General features: G+C 44.9%; 2 protein-coding genes across 2 annotated transcripts in view; both read left to right on the top strand.

Annotated features, from left to right (window-relative positions):
• LOC136615698 (zinc finger protein 420-like) overlaps positions 1-16,566 on the top strand; it is a 39,140-nt gene extending 22,574 nt beyond the window's left edge. Inside the window, exons 7-11 of the mRNA XM_066594177.1 lie at positions 10,627-10,684; positions 10,983-11,086; positions 11,592-11,771; positions 11,854-11,977; positions 15,160-16,566. Coding sequence (XP_066450274.1) covers positions 10,627-10,684; positions 10,983-11,086; positions 11,592-11,771; positions 11,854-11,977; positions 15,160-16,448 — 1,755 coding nt within the window. The 3' untranslated portion in view covers positions 16,449-16,566. The remainder of the gene's footprint in view (positions 1-10,626; positions 10,685-10,982; positions 11,087-11,591; positions 11,772-11,853; positions 11,978-15,159) is intronic.
• Positions 1-25,295, top strand: part of LOC136612439 (zinc finger protein 721-like) — a 564,334-nt gene that overhangs the window by 372,726 nt on the left and 166,313 nt on the right. The gene's annotated exons all lie outside the window — the stretch shown is intronic.

Genomic DNA, 25,295 nt, shown 5'->3' with positions numbered 1-25,295 from the left:
TGACTTCAATGGAAGCCGTCGGTGCGGGATCCGCACAAAAATGGAGCATGCTGCAAATCTTTTTCTTCCTGGACCAAAAGGTCTGCAAATCAAATCTGTATGTTTTAATCCATTTACGGATGCCCATGCATCTCTATGGGTGGCTTGATTTGCGGATCTCCTGTGCGGGTGCCCTGCGTGGATTCCGCAGATCAAATTTGCCCGTGGCATTGGGCCTTACTTCCTGGTGTCGTACAAATGCGAAATTTGGCACCACCATTCTTTAGGTCATAAATAGGAAAAGTAAAGGTGTCACAACTCGATTATTTAATTCTAAGTGCAAAAAGTAAGTGACCCCCTATGTAATGTAACTAATACACATCTGTACCGCACAACGTGAAATTTGCCACGACCGTCCTTTACATCCTATATAGGAAAAGTAAAGGGATTACAACTTCAATATTCAATTAAAAACTGTGCGAAAATTCATGATACATGAGCTAGTTCTTTTTTTACAAACCATAAAGTCTAGGGAAATGATTTGTATACTGAGGAGAATCTACCTCACCTCTATGTGCATATACTGAGGAGAATCTACCTCACCTCTCTGTGTATATACTGAGGAGAATCTTCCTCACCTCTCTGTGTATATACTGAGGAGAATCTTCCTCACCTCTCTGTGTATATACTGAGGAGAATCTTCCTCACCTCTGTGTATATACTGAGGAGAATCTTCCTCACCTCTCTGTGTATATACTGAGGAGAATCTTCCTCACCTCTCTGTGTATATACTGAGGAGAATCTTCCTCACCTCTCTGTGTATATACTGAGGAGAATCTTCCTCCCCTCTCTGTGTATATACTGAGGAGAATCTTCCTCACCTCTCTGTGTATATACTGAGGAGAATCTTCCTCACCTCTCTGTGTATATACTGAGGAGAATCATCCTCACCTCTATGTGTATATACTGAGGAGAATCTTCCTCACCTCTATGTGTATATACTGAGGAGAATCTTCCTCACCTCTATGTGTATATACTGAGGAGAATCTTCCTCACCTCTATGTGTATATACTGAGGAGAATCTTCCTCACCTCTATGTGTATATACTGAGGAGAATCTTCCTCACCTCTATGTGTATATACTGAGGAGAATCTTCCTCACCTCTATGTGTATATACTGAGGAGAATCTTCCTTACCTCTATGTGTATATACTGAGGAGAATCTTCCTCACCTCTATGTGTATATACTGAGGAGAATCTTCCTCACCTCTATGTGTATATACCGAGGAGAATCTACCTCACCTCTCTGTGTATATACCGAGGGGAATCTACCTACCCTCTCTGTGTGTATATACCGAGGAGAATCTACCTACCCTCTCTGTGTGTATATACTGAGGAGAATCTACCTCCCCTCTCTGTGTGTATATACTGAGGAGAATCTACCTCCCCTCTCTGTGTATATGCTGAGGAGAATCTACCTCCCCTCTCTGTGTATATGCTGAGGAGAATCTACCTCCCCTCTCTGTGTATATGCTGAGGAGAATCTACCTCCCCTCTCTGTGTATATGCTGAGGAGAATCTACCTCCCCTCTCTGTGTATATGCTGAGGAGAATCTACCTCCCCTCTCTGTGCATATGCTGAGGAGAATCTACCTCCCCTCTTTGTGTATATGCTGAGGAGAATCTACCTCCCCTCTCTGTGTATATGCTGAGGAGAATCTACCTCACCTCTCTGTGTATATGCTGAGGAGAATCTACCTCACCTCTCTGTGTATATGCTGAGGAGAATCTACCTCACCTCTCTGTGTATATGCTGAGGAGAATCTACCTCACCTCTCTGTGTATATGCTGAGGAGAATCTACCTCACCTCTCTGTGTATATGCTGAGGAGAATCTACCTCACCTCTCTGTGTATATGCTGAGGAGAATCTACCTCACCTCTCTGTGTATATGCTGAGGAGAATCTACCTCACCTCTCTGTGTATATGCTGAGGAGAATCTACCTCACCTCTCTGTGTATATGCTGAGGAGAATCTACCTCACCTCTCTGTGTATATGCTGAGGAGAATCTACCTCACCTCTCTGTGTATATGCTGAGGAGAATCTACCTCACCTCTCTGTGTATATGCTGAGGAGAATCTACCTCACCTCTCTGTGTATATGCTGAGGAGAATCTACCTCACCTCTCCGTGTATATGCTGAGGAGAATCTACCTCACCTCTCCGTGTATATGCTGAGGAGAATCTACCTCACCTCTCCGTGTATATGCTGAGGAGAATCTACCTCACCTCTCCGTGTATATGCTGAGGAGAATCTACCTCACCTCTCCGTGTATATGCTGAGGAGAATCTACCTCACCTCTCCGTGTATATGCTGAGGAGAATCTACCTCACCTCTCCGTGTATATGCTGAGGAGAATCTACCTCACCTCTCCGTGTATATGCTGAGGAGAATCTACCTCACCTCTCCGTGTATATGCTGAGGAGAATCTACCTCACCTCTCCGTGTATATGCTGAGGAGAATCTGCCTCACCTCTCTGTGTATATACTGAGGAGAATCTGCTTCACCTCTATGTGTATATGCTGAGGAGAATCCAACTGACCTCTGTGTGTATATACTGAGGAGAATCTAACTGACCTTTGTTTGCATATACTGAAAGGCCGTAACGTACATAAGGAACTGGCTTGTTTAAGATGACTTTTCACCATAAAAGGTAAAGCTCTGAGCGAAAAGCGCATAAGAAGTCCACAATCTAGCGGCAAGTCTTTCAGTTTAAATGCTCTGCACGAGCGCTGACAACCATAGCAATCTGTCTGCTGAGCTGTAACATCACGCTGGTGATACAGTGCCTATGTTATATGTCACTGAGGGTGTCCAATGAAAGTGCTTTTGCTATGGAACATGGAGGACACATTAGCTGGCATCATCAATGCTTCCTGCCTGCTCATTGATTGCATGCTGACCTGTTTCAGCATGCATTATGGGAAAACCTGATTTCTTTCCAGCGGTTTTTTTCAAAAATTGTCTGAGCTGATCTGATTCGGAAAAAAATTGTCCTGATTTTACCCCACTGGCCAAACACAACAACAGCCCTAGGTCATCAGTGGATTTTGCCCGGAAAGCATCTTTTAACACTGCTGCTTGTCCCACAGGGTCATTTAAGTTTCTTTGAGCTAGACTGTTCCTCTTTCCTACCCTCACAGTGGAGAGGAAGGAGTAGAAGCGGATAAGTGAAGCTTTGATGAGATGTTTCAAACTATAGCATGAAGAAGGATGCATCTGCAGCCGCACTTACAGGCTTCAGCGGTGATTCTTCTAAGGGCACTGGAAAATGTGAGTGGCGGTGTGCACCGTAAAGTGACCGGTGGTCAGACTGCAGCGCTGGACGGGGAGCCATCAGGATAGGTGAGTATTCAAATTTAGTTCATTTTAAGCTCTTTGACATTAGTACTATGCCAGAATGTAAACTTAACGCACCAGGACGTAAAGTTATATCCAGTGGATGGCGCTGGATCGGAAGCTGAGTCTGCACCATCCTGCATCGGGAGCCTGGCCCCTTTCTGCAACAGTGGGAATGCATATCAACAGCGATCCGTGCTGTTAGCCCTATGTAGATTGCAGCATGTAAAGGGTTCTCAGAGGGAGCGGGCTCCCTCTGTGATGTCATCGGACTCCCACAATGTAATTGCGGAGGGCCGATAAGTTGTTATGGAAACAGGATGCCCGATACTGGTGTCCTGGCTTACCATTGCCTATGATCGCTATTGATCATGCAGTGCAATACCGAAGTCCTGCAATGCATTATCATAGCCATCATAGCTGTTATGGTTCAAGTCCTCTACAGGAATATAAAAAATAAGTAAAAATAGTGTAAAAACAAAAACAGACATAAAAAAGTAACCCAAAAATCATCGTAATCGTAGTGCCGAAAAAGTGTATCACATCATTTATGCTGTATGATTAACGCCGGAAAAAAAATGGCATAATTGATGTTTTTTTCTCCCTGCTCTCAAAAAAGATTTGCAATACATAGTATGTACCCAAAAATGCTACCAATAAAAACCACAGCTCACCACACAAAAAAAAGCCCTAATGCGGCCGACAGAAAAATAAAAGATATGGTTTTGAAAAGTCAAGATGAAAATCCCCCTGAAAAATTGTTGTGTCCTCGTGGCCAAAATAGGCCGTGTCCTTAAGGGGTTAAATACACTTGGGAAGCTTTATGAAAAAAATGTCTTAAAAGAAGAATTCTGTTGTACATAGCAACCAATCACATTTCTCATAGGGCTCTTGAAATATGAAAGCTGTGCTGCGATTGGTTACTATGGGCAAAAAAAAGAGCAATTTTACTTTTAGTCCGCCTTTATGAATCTCCCTGAATGATTCAGTTTGATTTCTAGTCTTATGCACAGGAGCTCCGCCCCCTTATATACTGATCACATACTGGTGACATCATCACAGGTCCTTTAGCCATCACTTCTGCTGCGTTCCACCACCTTATATACTGATCACATGGTGGTGACATCATCACAGGTCCTTCAGCCACCACTTCTACTCACTCCTGAGCTCCGCCCCTCATACTGATCACATGATGCTGACATCACACAGGTCCTACTGCAATGTAGCAGGTTCTGGTCCCTGCTGTTCTCTCAGGTAAGAGGCGGCGGAGGGTCTTGTGGGGAGGTCAGACACGGTCCATGTGGTTATTACTACAGGGGTGCGGGGGAGGTTATCCTCCAGCGGAAGGCCGGGCTCACACAACCGGGTCATATTCCGCATGAAGGAAACCCGCAGCAGGTTCCGGCTGTAAGTTTGGCTGGTGACCCTCCATATGGCGATTAATTGTATTGTGTATGCCCGCGGAGGAGTGCAGGTGGTCATGCACAGTACAGTTTTTTTTGTTTGTATTTCGTGCATGACGCGGGTACCCACAGCCCATATGTAATGCTAATTGTGTATGGGCTGTGGGTTACACGCCTGCATTGACCTCAGCGGTGGCCATCTGTATGGAATCTGTGGTAAAATGAGGCATGCTGCGATTTTTCTTCTGCTCGTGGAATATGAGGCGGTTTCAGATCACAAACCACTGAGGAATTCGGGAGTATAAATTTATAACCATTTTTAAAACTTTCAACAGAGCCCTTAATTCTTCAAGAGGCTTCATGTGTGACTGGGAAGTATGAAAAATCTATAGCACAGATAACACTCTGGCCTGGTGACCCCCTAACACTAATTCAGAGACCATAAAACTTTCACATCTTTATCAGTGAACTATTTAAGTATTTATTTATTTCTCTACCCATCCTGTTGCGGTATCCTTTTGCGGTATCCTTTTAAGTGCAAATTAATCACATCCATGTCTGTGCGTTGTCATACGTATGTGTGTGTATATATGCATGCCTCTTCGGATCTATTTCATTATGCCCGAGGAAGAACCCTGGGAGGTTCAAAACCTCGCTTTAACATCATTAATTTTTGTTAGCCATTAAAAGGTATCGTATCTACAAGATTAGTTTGTATATCTTACTGGGAACAGTCACATCAAGGAAAATTCAAAAATGCATGCCTTTCAATCCCCACGTTTAACTCTTCCACTGACTCACCCTCTGAATGGCACCATCCAGCCTGTCTACACAACTTTGAATGGCGTAATTCCCCTGGCCAAATTTAATGCAGAGAACCTTTGCCGAAGTCTGGGGCACCGGAAGGGTTTCTGGGAGATCAAATGCAGGATTCCCCCTTCCTAACCAGAGATTCTCACACTTATCCCAGTTGAACCTGGATGCCTCCGAGTAGTGGTTGACCTTGGATGCCACAAAGTCCGCCTTCCCTCTCAAGGACACAAAGAGCTTGATATTGTCGGCATATGCTACCACTCTCAGAGTGGCCTATGACAACACCTGGTCCATTCTGACCCCGGCAATAAGTCCATGATTAAACCTCTCAAAGAAAGGATCTATTGTGAAGACATACAACAGGAAACTTAGAGGACAGCCCTGACGGACACTGAACACCACCCTGTAAGGGAGGCCAAGCCAACCGCTCTCCAGCCGGAAAGTCTCAGCCCCAAAACATGTTCAAAGCCAATCAGCAAACCTTACTGGCAGGCCATATCTCAGAATGACTGACCAGAAGTACCCATGATTAACCTGTTCAAATGCTTTTGCTTGATCCAGGGACAGTGACCAGCTCTACCCTGCTGTACTGCCTCCTGGATACAGAAAACAGCACTAGAGGTGCTAGGCCTGAAACACAGCTATGTTAGACCCCCAAGAGGAGCTGGTGGTGCAAACTTCACTAACCAATTAAACAGCACCTTTACCTAAACCTTCCTGTTCATATTGAGAAGTGCTGTGTGATGCCAGTTCTCCATACTCCTCGAATCTTTACCCTTTGACAGAATGATCAGGGCTGACCTCCTCATTGACTTAGGCAGAGTGCCTGAAGAAAGACACAAATTTAATATCTCAGTCAAGAGAGGACTCAAGAGTTCCTTGAAGGTCCTATAATACACAGATGTTAAGCCATCTGCACCATGGGAATTTTTTTTTTTTAGTTAAAGCCCATCAATCACCAGTGTAACGTTCTCTTCCCTGATCGCTTCTGTCAAAACATGTAGAGGTTTCTACCCCTGGGACAGTTTTGACCAGGAAACCTGAAATCATGTTCGAATCTAGATCCTTCTTCCCCAATAGATGCAAGTAGTAGGATACAACAATCTCCAGAATCTTTGATCTGGATCGGTTCATGGACCCCATACTATCACTCAGGCCAGTGACAACTGCAAGTTTGGGGGGTGTAGGTTCAAGCATGTTTGCTTCCAATGCAACGCAACGTCGCATGGAGCTTCAAAGTGCTTCCGAAAGGGAAAAGCAAAAGGGCCCGCGGTTGCTGGAAAAAGGGATGACCCCAGAAAACCTGGTAGAAGACAATTTAGTGACATTCTACAGTTTCTGTAATGGTTGAGCAAGTGGTACTTCCCAAAATCCCTCTCAAAAAGCTGTCTACCATACTGGCATTTCTTGAGTAAAGATTTCACCCTGGATCTACTCGCGGCTAAACTAAATGTTCAAGTTTCCTTCTCCGGTGGTACTACTCCAGGCACCTGAGGTTGGAGAGCTCTCAGCATAACCTCACCACCCTGCTCTTGAATATCTCCCACCACTCTGAGCACTCCGCAGAATGTCCTCAAAGAGGGATCAATTTAGTCTCCAAAGACCTTTGAAAGTTGCAGAGACCTCCAGATTGGCATCTGCTTTCCTGTAATGTCATAGTCATTTATATTCTTAGCCAAATCAGAGGACAGCTCTATCACAGATTCGTGTTTCCATCTATCACTCCATCTTGTCAGTTTCGCAGGTGTTTGTGGCTCACCTTTTATCTGCGGGCCTGGCTCTGAGTTAGGCCGCCTGCACAAGGGCGGAAATCCTGCGGCGGGATTTCCGCCGCTCAAAGCCTGCATAGGAGTGCATTACAATACGCACTCCTATGCAGACGGCCGCGGTTTGGCCGCGCGAAATGTCGCGCGGCAAACAAACCGCGGCATGTCCTATTTTTGTGCGGGGCTCGCGGGGCCTCGCACAGAAACGTCACTCACCCGGCCGCAGGCTCCGGTCTGCGCATGCGCCGGCTGCCCGGCAGCCGGCACATGAAAGAGCCGGGGCCGCCGGGCGCGAGTGAGTACGCGCTCGTCTCTGCAGGCGCTCGGGTCGGGTCCTGCAGGGAGAATTCTCACCTCCGGATCCGACCCGCTCATCTGCAGGCGGCCTTACTGTCTCACTTCCCGCTCTGCCCACTGCACTGCACACCTTCTCCTGTCCTGTATAGATATACACTGAGGAGTACCACTTCTGTCTTGTGTATATATACACCCATTGCCAAAAAAAATCAAGAACCTAGAAGAAATTGTTGCAATCGAATGAAACTTAAGAAACTTAATCGAATGAAAGTAAGTGATTACAATATCAGAGCAAAAGGATCATTTATTTCAGAGAACAGACCCCTTGAAAGGAGGATCTAGTACCGTGTTGAACTTCCTGTAGCTTGAATGCAAAATGTGATATGGGCATGCATGGAGGCTCTAGTACCCTATTGTACCACCTCTAGCTTGTATACAAGATGTGATATGGGTGGGCATGGAGGCTCTAGTACCCTATTGTACCACCTCTAGCTTGTATACAAGATGTGATACGGGTGGACATAGAGGCTCTAGTACCCTATTGTACTGCCTCTAGCTTGTATACAAGATGTGATATGGGTGGGCATGGAGGCTCTAGTACCCTATTGTACCGCCTCTAGCTTGTATACAAGATGTGATATGGGTGGGCATGGAGGCTCTAGTACCCTGTTGTACCGCTTCAAACTTGTATACAAGATGTGATACGGGTGGGCATGGAGGCTCTAGTACCCTATTGGCGCCTGTAGCTTGGAAGCAAGTTGTGATACAGGCAGGCAGGGAGGCATACAGGTATATATGGTATCCTGTGGAATATCGCTCCACATTTGCTGCAACTGAGCTACTAGATTACGCAAACTCATAGGCTGTCGAAGTTGATTTTCCAGATAGTCCCATATATGTTCTATTGGTGATAAATCAGCGACTAGGCAGGCCACGGAAGTATGACAATGTTGTGGAGGCATTTCTGTGACCCCCTTCTGTGTGTGGCCGACAATATTCAGCTGGGAAATGTGTCTTGGAAGTTTCCATGAGAGGAACACATGTGGCTGTAGGATGTCATGAACATATCAGTGAGCTGTCATTGTCTCTCGTACCACAACTAGGGGTGACTGACTGTCATCTATAATGGCCCCCAGACCATCACAGCAGTGGGGGCAGTGAACTGATCAATAATAAAGGCAAGATTGAGGTGTTGTTCACCCCTAGGTCTCCAGACACACCCATAGTCAGTGCCCAAAGTAAACCTGGATTTGTTGCTGAAGGCAACACAGTTCCTTTCTGTAGTTGCCCAGTTTCATCCTTCATGACAACACTGCAAACTGATGTGACTGTGGGTGAAAGAGGCAGGACATGTATTGGGGGCCGTGAGAACAAAAACCCTTCAGCCAAGTGCAGTGACTGAGACACAAGGCACAACACTGAGGAGATGGCGGGGGTAGAGATGGCACTTGTCATGGTGGATCTACCGAACTCCTCCCCAGAGGGACGCGTACAGCCTGAGTCAAGGCACTCGTAGGCCTCTTCCAGGCTATGCTGGAACAGCGATTACCTGTATAGTAGTGTAGTGGACATGAGTAGTTGTCACTTGTGACACCACTGTTCCTTCACACCGTTGCTTGTACGGCGGGAAAAATAATAGAGTCCACACACAATTCTAGTTGAATACCTCAGTCACTGGGAATGGACAGTGACTGGAACTTTACTTCTTAATGGCAACTTTCACACACCAGTGCAGGAAGAACAGTTAAGCAGGGTCAGACAGGAGAACACAGGATGACACCGGGCCTACAGTCCTAGTTATCTGTATGACTCCGTTCCTGGACACATACACTCTGGGACACAGGATGAAACCAGGCCTACAGGCTGAGTTATCCGCTCCTGGACAGACACACACCGGAGGTGGACAAAACACTCTGCAGACACTCACTTGCGCTTAGTAGCTTGAACACTGCATGGCGGGCTCCTTTCTCCACTCACTCTCTCAGTAGGGGTCCTGGAATGGGAATATCAGGATACCTCTCCTCAGCTTCCATTCTTTACCACATGAGGGTTGAAGGTACCCCCATGTGGCTGGCACTCTCTTTTTGGGAACCCAGAAGAACAGCCATCTGGAGCCAGAATGGATGGACTACACCTTTTGGCTTGCACTCATATTTATATCATACAATATCATGTGACAAAACAATTGTTTACAATTTTCAGATATATCCCAGACATTCACAGACATTAACCTCTTACATGCTGCAGCTGTGCAATACACATAACTAAAAACAAGACAATTTTCAACAGTGCATCCACAATGAAGACATGACATGTATGACAATTATGGAGGTCAGTGAGGGCTTTATATTCCTATCCCTCCCTTAGCTCATTGCCATTTATTGCAGTTCAGTTGGTCGGGGTAGTTGCAGCTGTCCAAGTCTTCCTGGAGTTAGCTGTGCATCTTCCAGTTAAGTTGTGCTTTGTGTACCTCACTCTTGGTTATTCATACTGTGGTTTGGTCCTTTTCCTTGCTCCCTGTTGGGATCAGGTAGCAGGCCAAGGAGCGTTCATCAGGTTTGCACTTATCAGAGGGATCAATCGTATTTTAGGTAGGCCCTAAATACCTGAATAGGGGTTTTACTGCAGAATTGCATGTCCTATTTGTCACATTTTGACACAGTCTTGCATCTGTCCTGAGCAAGGTGTCACCTGTCTGTGGATAGTGGACAACAATACAGTTGGTCCTGCTTGTGCTCATCAAATGATCAGACGATCCTCTCTACTGGTGGTCTGTCAGGGGTCTTGAGCCCGGTTGTCTTGTGTGCCCTCACACATCCACTGGTCCCCACATTTCTTAACAGTTTGGTGAGAACAGCCCAGATTTTGGACAATTCATTGATACGACCATCCAACTTCTCGCATTCCAGTAATGCGCCCCCTCTCAGACTCTGTTAACTGGGCAAAATCTCTTAAATTATGTCATACAGGCATCTAGTGGTCAACAAGCTCTAAACAGCTCTAATCATTTGCACATCTGTCTGAGATGTAACTGCATGCTTTTTTTTATTTTTTATTTTTACAAAGAGTGTATTTATCCTGCACGGCACCACTTCTCCTGTCTGGGAACCACACTTACTTTGAAAACTGTCCCTCCACCTGATGCCATTCTGGCTTACCTCTGGTACCTATGATTATGGAAGCAGCTGAACTGGCTGTTGCATACAGTTTCTGTAACTACCATAGAAGTGAAAGGGGATTGCGTGAGCAGCGTAGCCCAGCAAACTTCTGGCAGTACCAGAACCCTCCAGTTTATCCAGTTTTCTCGTATTCTCATTCAAAGCAGTCCTTCTCCTGAATGACCCACCAAGGATGGACAAAGAAAGAAATGAAGTTACCATAAGAATATTAAACTTCACCTTGGAGATCATCTACCTGCTGACCGGAGAGGTAAGCTTTTCTGTATTTCTATGTATTATGTAACAAGTCAGACTAAGGGAAGAGAAAATCCATTATAGGATGTAATAGGAACAATCCAGTGTCCTGTATAATGGCTTCCAGACCTTCCAAGTGAAGGAGAACTAAAGAACTGAGCAGCAGAAAATGTGAAGATCGGCCCCCAATATGGTCAGTTCTGTATGGTGGGAACCAATGAGCTAATAGTAATGTTGTAGGAGCAATGAGAATCCAGCTTCTCTCATTCTAATAATGCGCCCCCTCTCAAACAGCGTGCCTACTTGCTATTCCTTGCATTGAGGAGGGACTTCCGGAAATGGCAGAGTTCAAAGCGCTGGGCCATCTCCAGCTGACACATTGCAAGGAATGGGGTAGTAGTATGCATGCTTGGCTGCCAGATATCTCTCTAGAGCTCTATACGGCGGGGTCACAATCTCCCACTTTTTACTGATGGAGGAATACTGGGTTCAGTCCTCTACATGTCTCTCTTCATACACAGGATTACACAATAGTGAAAAAGACATTGGGTGATGATGTGACTCCCAACAGCCATCTCCATGAGTCAGGAGGCTGGAGTAGGAGCCAGAGCCCCATCACAGAGGCTCCTCCTCACTTACCGATACATGAGCAGAAAATCCTAGAACTCACCAACAAGATCACTAAGCTGCTGACTGGAGAGGTGACACTGCTGGGAATGCTGGGAAATTATACAGTAACAGCACTAGAGGAGTCTGGGTAATGACAGTATATTGTTTTGTCAGGTTCCTATAAGGTGTCAGGATGTCGCTATCTATTTCTCCATGGAGGAGTGGGAGTATTTAGAAGGACACAAGGATCTGTGTAAGAACATCATGATGGAGAACCACCAGCCACTTACATCAGAAGGTAACCATATACAGATATACTATTGACATTATTATTTCAAGGGTATGTGGCATGTGTAGTATTTGTTACCCAACATTACCTTATTTAGGGCTTTTTCACTAATCTCATGTTGCATATAAGCACCAATTCCTTACTTACTAGCCATACTTTTTTGTTATGGAGGTCATTATGGGATCTGAAAGGAATCCAGCAATCTAGTTTATTCTGCCCGAACCACATTGTGCCTGTTTTTCTGAGTTATACCAAAAGCATTAAAAATATGCTAATGCATGATATGTAAAGTAGCCTGATATGCAAAACACTAGCCTGATCTTTCAGGATTTTCAGGGAGGCTTGAAATATAATCCCTAGTTAGATTACATAAAAAAATAGCAATACATTACCCAGCAGGCTCGGTCTAGGTCCTGCCCACTGCTCTCCAGACCCCCGATGCGCTTCCCACAGTCCTTGACTGCCCTCACAGGATCACTTCCTGGTTACAGGAAACAATAATCCTGCCTTCACAAACTGATGGCTGTGATTGGTTCTTCGAGCACTGAACTGATTGGCTGAGCAGCGCTCGAGGGGGGCCAATCACAGCCATCGCTTCATGGAGGCAGGATTTATGAATCCCGTAACTAGGAAGTGATCCTCTGTGAGCGTCTGAGGACTGCGGGAAATGTGCCGGGGCTCTGGAGAGCAGTGGGAAGGACCAAGACCAAGCCTGCTGGGTCAGTAAAATAAGATTTGCTTCTGGCAAAAATTAATATGACGCTTATTTTTGGTAAAAACTGGTATCTCTTATGTTTTTTTAGTTTAGACGCATTTTTAATAAAAAAAATTACTTTAGGTTCGGCTTTTATACTGTGTGTTTTCTAAAAACAATGGGGCTTATTCACGAATACTGTCTGAAAGTTACACAGTGCAAACTTAGACTGGATAGCTTTAAAATATACCAGATTTATCACAGTAGCTTTTCTGAATGATAGATCTGTCGAATTAAAAGACTTTAGTCTAAGCTTAGACCACGTTCTTACATTTTTTTAGCTTACCTAAAAAATTAGACTAATATTTTGGTGCAATTTGTCACAATTTGATTCAATTGTTTGCATAATTTAGGTCATGTCCCCATTTCACAAAGCTATTGGCCTATTTTGGAAGAGTTGGAAAAAGTGTTAGGTGATATATTGTGTTTTTTTTAATGCAGATAGGCCTTATTTTAGGGCTCTTAGGGATTTCCGACTTTTTTCTCGCAATATAGCAGCCTACAAAACATTGATAATGTGAAGGAACCCATTGGAAAGCATGGGCTTCACATACATACGATTTGTAGCACTATCGTATCATGAAAAAATGGCACTATTTTGTCGCTCGTGTGAAACCGGAACAGAGTAGGCCTACGCCTTGTTATCACCTGACAACTCCGAGGCAGAAATTTATGAAGTCAGTAGTTACTCAAACTATACTTCTCTCACTGAACCCTATATCCATTTGGTAGCAGAAGTCACTACTGGTGGATCATTAATCAATGAGAGCTGTATCTGCAATTACGAGCGCCAGCCACTACACAGGGGTTGGAGCTAACTGCTTCGGCTCCATATCCCTGTGTGTTGTGGCGCCAACAGCTGGCACCCAATCAGCTGATCAACCGGGATCCTGAGAGATGGACCCCAAGCAATCAACTACTGTTTACTTATCCTGAGGACTGAGTGTCTTCTATCATTTTTGGTATCTCAATACATCAACAATTGTGCAATGCGGTTTGAGACATTTTCAACAAAAATTATATGCTTTGACAGCCACTGGATGTTCCTTTCCTTTTGGACCTTGTTGGGTGTCTGGTCAATAAGATTAGGGCCACAAAGGGGGATAAATTCTGGGGTGCATGTCTTCATTTTTATGTGTGCTGTACTGAAAAAGAGAATTTAAAATGACACATTGGAAAAATGAAATTTGAATTTCTCAATTTCCTGCAAAAAAGTTGGATCAAAGTACTCTTGACACCCCTCAATGAGTTTCTTAGAGTTTTCCAAATAGGGTCTTTTTTTATGGGGCTGGTGGGTTGGTTACTAGAGATGAGCGAGCACGCTCGTTTAAGGCTGCTACTTGATCGAGTAGCAGTCTTATCAAGTAACTGTGTACTCGCCCGAGCAGCATGCTGGGGGAGAGAGAGATGTCTCTCTCGCTCTCTCACCCCCGCTCACCACCCCCGCTGACCCCCGCCACCCCCCTGCATGCTGCTCGGGTGAGTACACAGTTACTCGATAAGACTGCTAATCAATAGGGTAGCAGCCTTAAATGAGCGTGCTCGCTCATCTCTATTGGTTATCATTCTGACACCTATCAGCCTCTGCAAACTTGGCTTAGTGTGGGACAGCAAAACTTTTAAAAAATTGATGTTCACTTTGCCTCAAAAATATAGAGTTTTTAAAATCTGCTTCCAAAATGTATGTAAATGTACTTCTAATTAGGATGTATACACTATGTGTGTACATTTGTGAAATACTGTTAAAAATAGGGGGAAAAAATATATTTTTTTTTACGTTTTCCTCAGTTTTTTGAACTCAGTCAGCAGTGGACGCAGCCAGGAGAAGCGTATTCTGGCTTTATATTTCCCTTTCATTTTGAATCCACTTTTGACTTTAAATCAAAAACTGCATGAAAACGACCAGCTTTTCTTCCAAGAAATGTTGTGTCAAACCAGAATGAAATAGCTTACAGCTGAACAACCCCTTTAGGTTAGACTGTGGCCATGATCAGTTGTCAAAAACAGTAGTTCGTTAAATAATATTAAAGTGATGCAAAATTGTTAAATGGCTAAACATGTCGTCAGAGAATGGGTTGGATTCCCAGACAAGATTGTGATTTTCAGATTTTTGAATTAGGTTTACGTTATTGAACATCTCACAGAATGTGGACCGGCATCGGGGTCTTGGTCAATGAGACATTTTAAATTATTGGATGAAGTTTAATCAGGCTGGAATCACACATGCAGTTTTTGTTTTGAACAAAAGCCAGAAGTAGATTTCAAAGTAATGGAAATATACCGGAAAAGCTTAAAAGTCTCCATCTGGCTGGATCCACTTCTGGCTTTAGCTTAAAAGATAGCAGATCAAAAACTGCCCGTGTTTCTAGCCTGATATGAATGTTATAAATGTCTACTTTTGTATTATAAAAATTACAAACTCAAATTTTAATCCTAGCAGAAAATCCCAGTGAGATCTCTAATGGAAACCTCATGTCATCGCTAAACTGTAAAGTAGAAGATGAAGATATCGTGCAGCACGCTTCAAGAGAAAACCTTATTACCCTTAATGTACATTCAGAACTTGACAATACAGATCAGTCATATGATCCCAGTAAGAATTCTGATGGAAACTTCATGTCCCTGCTAAGTTGTAAAGTAGAAAATGAAGACATTGTGCCGCACTCTTCAGGAGAAAATCTCATTAACATTATTGTATATCCAAAATTTGAGAGTACAGATCTATTATATGATTCCACTAATCATGAGGAACTTTCACTTGACCAATCACAGAATTTTACTACAAGTGCAGGGCAAAAAATGTTTGGAGAATGTGGAAAACAGGTTGAAAACAACTCAGGTCTTTTTAAACACGGAATAATTCACACAGAAGAAAAGCTGTATTCATGTTCACAATGTGAGAAATGTTTTGCATATAAAGCAAGTCTTCTTAGGCATGAACGAACTCATACAGGAGAGAAGCCATACTCCTGTTCAGAATGTGAGAAATGTTTTACAGGTAAATCAGATCTTGTTAGACATATCAGAATTCACACAGGAGAGAAACCATATTCATGTTCAGAATGTGGGAAGGGTTTTACAGATAAATCGGATTGCATTTTACATAAGAGAACTCACACAGGAGAGAAGCCATTTTCATGTTCAGAATGTGGGAAATGTTTTGCAAATAAATCCCGTCTTGTTAGACATTACAAAATTCACACAGGGGAGAAGCCACACTCATGTGCAGAATGTGGGAAATGTTTTTCCGATAGATCAGATCTTGCTCGACATATGAGAAGTCACACAGGAGAGAAGCCGTTTCCATGTCCAGAATGTGGGAAATGTTTTACAGATAAATCTGATCTTGTTAGGCATGTGAGAATTCACACAGGATATAAGCCATACTCCTGTTTAGAATGTGGGAAAGATTTTACAGATAAATCGGATCTTGTTAAACATCAGAGAATTCACACAGGAGAGAAGCCATTTTCATGTTCAGAATGTGGGAAATGCTTCACCACTAATGGCAAATGTAGGGATCATCAGAGACGTCACTCAGGAGAGAGGCCGTTCTCATGTTCAGAATGTGGGAAATGTTTTACAGAAAAATCAACTCTTGTTAAACATAAAAGAATTCATACAGAAGAGAAACTATTTTCTTGTTCAGAATGTGGGAAATGTTTTATATTGAAATTAGATCTTGTTAAACATCAAAGATGCCACTCAATACAGATGTCAATTTGATGTTTTACCAGGAAAAACATTTTAACAAATCATCAGAGAATTCTTGTTCAAAAATTATATTCTTGTTTGGAATCTGGGAGATGTGAAGAAAGCATTTTAATAAACCAGTTTATTCACAGACCTTGTTAGTAACATTCAGTAAAAGAGTTTATTTTTGTGTTGAATTAGCCTGAATCTAACAATCCAAATTATAGTTACCTGAGGTCAACTGTGAATGGGATCCATATGAAAAAGTATTGTGGATATAAGGAATAAAGGAAAAGGAGCCTGCATTTTCAAAAGCGATCAGAATGGTAGACATCAGAACAAGCTTACGTGTGGCGTGTTGATATGATTCCTAGTCATAGGTCCTACAACTGCAATATGCCATACGTTTTATGAAAATAAATAATTATGGTGCCACAGAAACAATTAGTGACATTCTGGTTAGAACAAAGCAGTAATATTAGGTTGCCAGCAGCACCCACACTCCTCAAGCAGTTGCACAAACTTGCCTGTGCACGCCTAACAAGGGACTGGATCCCGTTGCCCCAAATAACAGTCACAGTATCAATGGTAGAAGGCAGCACTTCTTACAGCAGTGGAATAAAAAAGATACGACCTTTATTCAATCCATGGTCAAACAGAATGCCTCAGCAACGTTTCAACCCCAGCGTGGGTTTTTTTCAAGCTGAATGCTCAAAGGACAGACACAGCTATAAAAACATATAGACAAACCCCCATCACCACAGGTATCCAATAAAACAGCAGGTATAGTTACCGACAGGTGTGCAGAGATCCAGTCGGCATGCTTCGGATTGTGGTCTCCATATTCAAGTAACACAGTGTCTACGTCATCCCATATGATCCACGCGGCACTTACAGAGTCTCCCAAGAGTAGGAGCTTAATGTCCCAAATAGTCACGGAGGAGGTCGGCATCCAGCACATACGCACCAGCACAAAACATATGTGCAGAGCGTCGGGCAGGGAGAAGCCCAAAGGTGGGGGCTGGAAACTCCTCACTGCAGTGCTGTGCTGAAAGTTTCCAGCCCCCACCTTTGGGCTTCTCCCTGCCCGACACTCTGCACATATGTTTTGTGCTGGTGCGCATGTGCTGGATGCCGACCTCCTCCGTCGGCATCCAGCCCTGTGTGAACCCTGCCTAAAGAATCCATAATAAAAAAGGAAAACCGGTAGTGTAATCCATAAGGACCAATCCTGGATAGTCAATGGGAGCTGCCTGGGCATTGCAGAATATAAGGAGTTATCTGCTTCCTGCCTGGCAACCAGCTGATTGGTGGGGATCACCTGACCATAGACTTCAACTTAAGCATGATGGGGATGTGTCCAAGAAACCTATTTATTGGGGAATACTTTCATCAGACTGAATGACATACAAATAACAGGACATTTAAAAACAGAAGCGTGGGAATGTCAGGAGCGTCTGATGAAATTAGGCAGCCCACCCCACAGTTCATGCATGAAAAACACTTAATTACAAAGAATACATTTAAAACGGAACCATTAACCATAACAATAAAGCCCAGGCTGTGGAAATTGTCAATTGCCAAATGACTGCTTAATTAGAATTAGCATGCAGACACTGCATTGTTTCATAGTTTACCTGTTAATGGAGTCTTTAAAAGCTGAGTTCTCCCAGCCATTTAGGCATCGGCAGTAGGGGAAATAAAGGGTAAATGTATTAATAAAGATGCCTGGACGTATAAAGGTCCCAGCCAGATATGAATTATATTTTCAGAATTGGGCCGGCCAGCTGAATAAAACACACCCACAGATGTTTCAGTATGGGCCCTGGAACCCCCTCAAACTGCATATCCCTGAACCGGTTATAATTTACGTGTCACACTTGATATCAACGAATATATAAAATCATGGCCAGAAATATGACGTGCATATATTCCCAATAGGAGGACCTCGTGCTGACATATGACTGAAATGGGGAATTATCATTTTTCAGAGCTCGTATGAATCCCACCCACCTTTGTCCAAATGACTTCAGAGGGGGCAGGGAGAAAGTGTGTTCTAGGGAACCCTTTAAAATTGAGGGCTCACCGAGTCTGGGTGCCAAACCACGGAGGTATTCTGCTGCATTTGGACTGTCCCGTTTTGTTTCTAGGAACTCTGCCAATCTGAACCTTGGGCCGTGTATCCCAAATCTGGTATCTATCTTTTACCTTTCTCCTGATGTAATTTTAAAATGCTGTCTAGCTGTGTATACCTGTATACCCTTATACTTCCATGTAACAACCTTTTTTGTATATCCTTTGTATATGTGTATATATAAGTATATATGATCAGGTGATAATTTGAGCTTTCGCTTAACATGGATGCAGAAGCCCGGAAACCTGGGTACCAATCAGCCTGTATTCTAATGACTCTAAGCTTGCAATCCCACTTTGAGTGATCGATCGAGGCTCTGCTGTGGCAGTTGGTAACGGCGCCTGCATTCCAAGTAGTCAATCCGTAAGTGATCGGACACAAAGGCGGGATTAATAGGTATCTCCCCCTCTCCCCTCTGTGACAATTATTACTTTTATTCTAGTCAGAAGAATATTAGGGATATATTCTAACTAAATATTGGTATACTTTATTGAATGATTCCTTTCTAAAAGATCGGATTCCGTCACTTTCGAAAACTACATGTAGAAGATCTACAACACTTTGTAACCTTTTAGCTCCTAGTCATTTACAGAGGGTCAATAATCCATTTTCTAATGTGGTTCTGTGTATTCTTGGGTCCTTTTAGTTGTGGTAAGACTCGGTGTTTATGCTGTCTCAGTATTGGGCATGTTGTTAAAACCTTCAACTCTTTGGTCATCCATGAAACATTCACTGTCCAATCCTAAATTGTAGATCAAACTATGTGGTTTATCTGAACCAATGCGCCTGAAACCTACAATATGTGGGAAGAACCATTTAAGCCTTACGTATCCATATGAATAAGCATAGATCTAATGTTGCTTCCAGTTTTTTTCTTCATAGTGTTTCTATTCACTCTGCCAAAATACATAAATCCAATTGCAGTCTCGGAAATAGCTTGGCATTCCTTGATAGTCAGTGAACGTTACATCACTAGTGATGTAACCTACACTGACCTGCAGGAAGAACAATGCTGAGAATGGACGTTCCATAACTAGAAGAAGAGGATCCGGACAACTTGCGGTGAGGTGACCCTCTGGGGACTGGAGAAGATCAGAGAGGAGTAGATGCAGTAAGAAGACTGCCTGGGGAGGAATAGGGATGTATTGATTTTTTTTAACTAAAGACAAAACCCCTTCAAGTGTCCTGTCATTTGTATGTCATTCAGTGGTCTAATGAGAGTGCCGATCTGGTGCTGAAACACGCCACCCAAAAAAGTCCTTTGCCTGCAGTTTTCCTCTGATGGGTGTCTTCCTGCCAATAGCATTCTTGATATTCTTTGGGGACGATGTGTCTTTGTCTCCTGGAGAGGCTGCAGCTGTCTACAGGCTACCAGATGTGTTGCGTCGTGGGTGCAACTTTATGAGTTGATTGCTTTCCTATTTACCTTTTTCACTGTGAAGGTCACTCTGTGCTATGGGACACTTCTTTTTACTGTTGTAGCTCAGAAAAAAATGGTTTCTGTATAACCTTGTAAACCTGTAAAAACGGGTATCTCTTTTCATCTATTCTTCGAGTTGAAAACCAAACACATGTTAAAATGGGAACAAAACCTTGATTTTCAATTTGCACTGCATAAATGGCATAGAGCTCTGGCTGTGATCAATGTGATGGTAAATGCTGTTGTATGAAAAAGACAGCTACTACCTTTATTGGCGGGCTTGAAAATTAATTTTTGCTTGCTTTCAGAACTCAGAGGCTCCTGGATCATAAATGAATGTAAGATAAGAGGAGAAGCGGTGATGTCTTAGGAAGTTATAGATCAGGCCAGTGGATGTGTGTCCATATAACGAATCATAAACACAAGTGTTAAATTGAACTTTTTGTGTAAATGTCTGGAAAGTTCTTATCAGTTTGAATTCCAAAATGTTTCTGTATCTGTCATTCGTAAGATGACCATTCAATATTAAGACTTTTGGATCCATCAAACTGTGATCTGGTCCAGAGAAATGGTCCTCCACCCGTGGTAGCCAGCTTCTTCGTTGTTATTTAAATGCTGTGCTTTTTCACTCAGTGCTTCATTTTTTATCCAGCCTGAAGAAGTAATGTCTGAGCTCTGAAGAAGTCAAGATGAGAGCAAGAAGGGGAACGGCACTGCTTGATAGAAGAGCCACAGCAAGGAGGATAAAACCCAGAGGGTGGTTTTAAAGCTTCACTGGTGAAAGCACCTTCTTGGAACTGCTATAGAGACACTGGTGATCCGGTGGGTTAGCATCAGTGTTATTGACAGGCTTTAAGAGTTCATCAATAAAATCTGATCTTGCTTTGACTCTCTATTCCTTAAGGGTATGTACACCCCAACCCTATGCAAAAACCCCGGATTACACATTTGTGGGCCTCCCAAACTGCCAACGGGTCGATATCTGGGGAACAATTGTTCTCACAGTATTCATCTAGAGCCCTTTGGATCTCCCCTTATGTCTCTGGGCCATGGATGAGGGACTCATTAAGACACCCATGCCAAACCCTATCATGGATTGTAGGGAGTGACAGAGAAAGGGTGCTGAGAGCGTGATCAGTGTGATGCTGTCTATTTTTGCTGATGAAACTAGAGGGAGAGTCAAATGGTGTAGTAGAAAACAATATATCCTGGAGTATAAGTTATGATAGGGGAGAAATATGTGTAATCCCTAGTCGGGGGGGGGGGGGGGTACCCTCCAGACGTCTAGCTACTTTCCCTGGATGTGTCTGTGGGAGGATCAAGTGGAATGTCAAAATCCCCTCCTAGCACTAGGGTGCCCTCCTTAAATTCCTCCAAGTCCTCCAGGGTCCTTTCCAGGAAAGTCACCTGGTTGGAGTTGGGGAGGTACATTGTGGCAAGTGTAACTGGTGTGCTGGCGAGCTTATCTTTGACGAAGAGGCACATTCCCTCAGAGTCGCATCTCGTTGCCAAGTGCTCCCACGGAATTGAGCTGGAAATCAGGATCAATACCCCTTTAGACTTGGATTCTGGATTTGGGCAGTGGTAGGCATTGGGAAACCTGGCATCCGAGAATCCGGGAACCGCTCTTGCGTAGAAGTGGGTCTCCTGTATAAGGCCACCTGCGCCCTCTTCTTCCAGAGGAGACGGAGAATGGAGAACCTTTTCTCGGGGACATTTAGGCCCTGTGCATTAAGAGAGACAACAGAGAGGTTTGAGGGAATTATCAATGTTTTTTAAGATAGTGCCCAGGAGTTGTTAAGATGGAAGCTGAGTCAGTAAGGGGTAGGTGGAGTAGAGAGCGTTGGAGGGGGAAGAGGGTAGGCTAGAAAACAAGAGGATTTTACTCACAGAGAGGTGGGGGGGGGGGGGGTTAACGAAGACACAAACTTCATAATACCTCTAAATTAATCAGAGGGGGCGTGGCTTACGGCCGATGGAGTAGGACGCTTGTCCCCTGAGCTCCTGCCGGACCCACCGCTGCAGCAGACGAATCCTCCTCCGCTGTGGACCCTGGATTCCACAGCCATGGGAAAGAAGAAAATCCCTGAAGCCCCCAGGCAGCATCTGAGACCCTCCGCCCCGGGATTGGAACATTTCCTCCGCTCTCCAGACGGAGTGCCGACACCAAGTGGAAGAGTCAAGATGGCGCCGCCCCACCCTGCTCAGGAAGCCGACGGGGAGAAGGAGGCTGCGGCACTGAACACAGGTGAGCCAGTGCTTATGCACCAGACACCAGAAGAGGTAGCAGCGACGAGGCATCAGGAGGGGACACCGGGGGATCCATGCCCTGATGCGGTACAGCCCCAGGCAGGGGGTGGAGGAGGCAGCATGGACAGTGGGGAGAGGGAAGGCGGCCGCACACCACATATTAAGACAGCAGCGGTCCTTGCATTGGACCCTCCCTACATCCTTGCAGTCCTCACTGCCCATGGAAAGAGCACTGCAGGGCCCCTGGAGCCTATTATAAAGGCACCCATGGCCCCCAACCAGTAACACCTTGGCCACCAGGCAGGACAACGGCTTCCCACAACAAAGGGGGAGGGAGAAGAGGGCCTGAGCCATGAAATGGTGGCAGAGCAGGCTGAGGAGATAAACCTAGCTGCTCACTTCCTCCCGCAAAGGTCACCCCAAGATACAGGCCGGACAACTCCCCGTAGCAAGGATGCAGGCCGAGGAGGAGATGAGGCCTGCAACAGAGGAGGGCCTGGAGGGTCCCCCCCCCCAGGATGGAAAAGTTGCAGAGGGGACACGCGCCCCGACATCTAGACCAGCTCAGCATCCCGGCCCCTCGAAGGCTTGGGCCTCTTCAGCCACTGACGAAAACTGGAACTGGAGGGCCCACCTAAAAAGCTATCTCCACAGAAGGGGAGATGAATGACCTGCTACAGAAGCTGGATGCAGCACATAAACGGGACATAGCTGTCCTGCAAAAGGACATTAGGCATGTCAGGCAAAGAGTGGTGGAAATGGAGGAGACCCAGGATAGGTTTCAGAGTACCATGATAGAACGTGCGCATATACTGGAGGTGCAAGCTCACCAGATTGCAGAGCTGACCAACCATATCGACAATATAGAAAACAACTTGTCTGAGGAGGTGGGCAACAGCCAACTTGAGGACTGGGTCACAGAGTTCTTTAACCATCTTCTAGAGAGGCCCCTGGATTCCGTCTTGGAGCTCGACAGCGTTCATCGTGCACTTGGCCCGAAATCTACTAACTCTGCTAAACCTAGAGATGTCCTATGCCGAGTCCACTTTTACAAAGAAAAGGAACAAATACTACAACGGACATGGGCAGCTGAGGACTTGTTGTTTAAAGGGCCCTCGGTGTCCGTCTATCCAGACTTGTCCAAACACACACTCCAACTTCGCAGGGCCCTTAAACCTTTATTCAATGCCCTGAGAGAAAGAGACATCCCGTACAGATGGGGATTCCGACTACAGTTACAAGCCAGAAAAGGAGGGAAAACGGCCATTTTCAGACACCTCGGCCACCTACCCAAGTTCCTAGGGACTCTGGAGCTGCCCGATGTCGCGATCCAGGACTGGCCCAAAATTGGTCCCCCCGCCTAGATTGAAATGGCAGATGGTTGGAGGCTCGGGACAAGGGGCAAAAAACAAATCACCAAGGGCACAAGACATTGGCTGAGGAACAGGACCTAACAGGGTAGGAGGGTGCTCCTATTTCAAGAGACACAATTCAAAGCTGGTCAGATCCCTTCTTGTGCCACAAAATCATTCCCCACTTGGTTTCATAGCCCGAACCCATCCTGGAAGGTGGGTGGGGTGTCCATTGCGTTTCACAGCTCCTTGAAGGTCCAACCCCTTGGCATGATGTGAGATCCTGAGGGCAGATACTTATTTATCAAGGCCGAATTGTTGGGCACGTTGATTATGCTTACTAACTTTTATTTCCCAAACCAGGGCCAGACCACCTTTGGAATAGCCGCCTTGAGGGAACTGACGAAGTTCGCAGATGGCACCGCCCTTATCTTAGGTGACTTTAACTTGGCAGTAGACCCAGAACAGGACTCGTCATCCGGTAGGTCCTCGGTCTCATGGGCAGCAACATGCTACCTGTTGAAGGAGTTGGGAAACATCCACCTAGTGGACCTGTGGCGCTTGCTGCACGTGGGCGTCAGGGACTAAACCTTCCACTCCGTAGCCCATAACAGTTATGACATATTGGACTATATCTGGGTTTCCCATGCCTTTCTAGATTTCCAACCTGCTTGCGTGTTTGGGCGTTTATTTGGTCTGATCAAGCTCCGGTGTACTCCGAATTTGACGGTTTTCAAGGAGACCCTCGAATGCGAGTGTGGAGATTAAATGATAATATATTAAAAGACCCTCATTATGTTCAGGAAATTAAAATAACTTTAGCGAATTTTATAAACGACCATCAAAATGACTCTACACGGGCCCCACTTAAATGAGAAGCCTTGAAGTGCATCCTAAGGGGAACCTTGATATCCCAAGGTAGTCAGCTACCTGCATGGTGAGAGGAGGATGCATCTATATGCACTCCTCAGTCAGTAAGTAATGGCCATTTTCTGTGATTGTTTTTAATTTTTTATTTCCCCTTCTGTGATGCATTGATATCCCAAGGGGCTAGATTAAAAAAAAGAACGTTCCAGGGAACTGGGGGGTCTGCTGTCAGCATTGCAGGATGGCGTGGCAGCAAACAAGAGAGCCCCGAGCGATGTCCAACGGGCAGAAATATCGTTGTTGCGGCAAAGAATACTGACTATCTTAGACCAGAGGACACTAGCTTTCAGGGACAAGATAAGCAGAGAAGCTTACGAGGCCATATTAATGCACTTTGTAATGTACATTGTGCATTAATTATGAGCCATACAAAAGTTATAAGAAGTTTTTCTCTTACCTGCTCCGTTGCTAGCGTCCTCGTTTCCATGGAGCCCGTCTAATTTTCGGCGTCTAATGGCCAAATTAGACGCGCTTGCGCAGTCCGGGTCTTCTTCTTTTCTCAATGGGGCCGCTCGTGCAGGATGCCAGCTCCGTGTAGCTCCGCCCCGTCACGTGCCGATTCCAGCCAATCAGGAGGCTGGAATCGGCAATGGACCGCACAGAAGCCCTGCGGTCCACCGAGGGAGAAGATCCCGGCGGCCATCTTCAGCAGGTAAGTAAGAAGCCACCGGAGCGCGGGGATTCAGGTAAGCGCTGTGCGGTGTTCTTTTTTAACCCCTGCATCGGGGTTGTCTCGCGCCGAACAGGGGGGGGGGGGGGGGTTGAAAAAAAAAAAACCCGTTTCGGGGCGGGACAAC

This window comes from Eleutherodactylus coqui, chromosome 1 (genome assembly GCF_035609145.1).
Source record: "Eleutherodactylus coqui strain aEleCoq1 chromosome 1, aEleCoq1.hap1, whole genome shotgun sequence".
NCBI classification, from domain to species: domain Eukaryota; kingdom Metazoa; phylum Chordata; class Amphibia; order Anura; family Eleutherodactylidae; genus Eleutherodactylus; species Eleutherodactylus coqui.
Note: the sequence above shows the minus strand (reverse complement) of the source record. Positions and strands in the feature narration are given on the sequence as shown.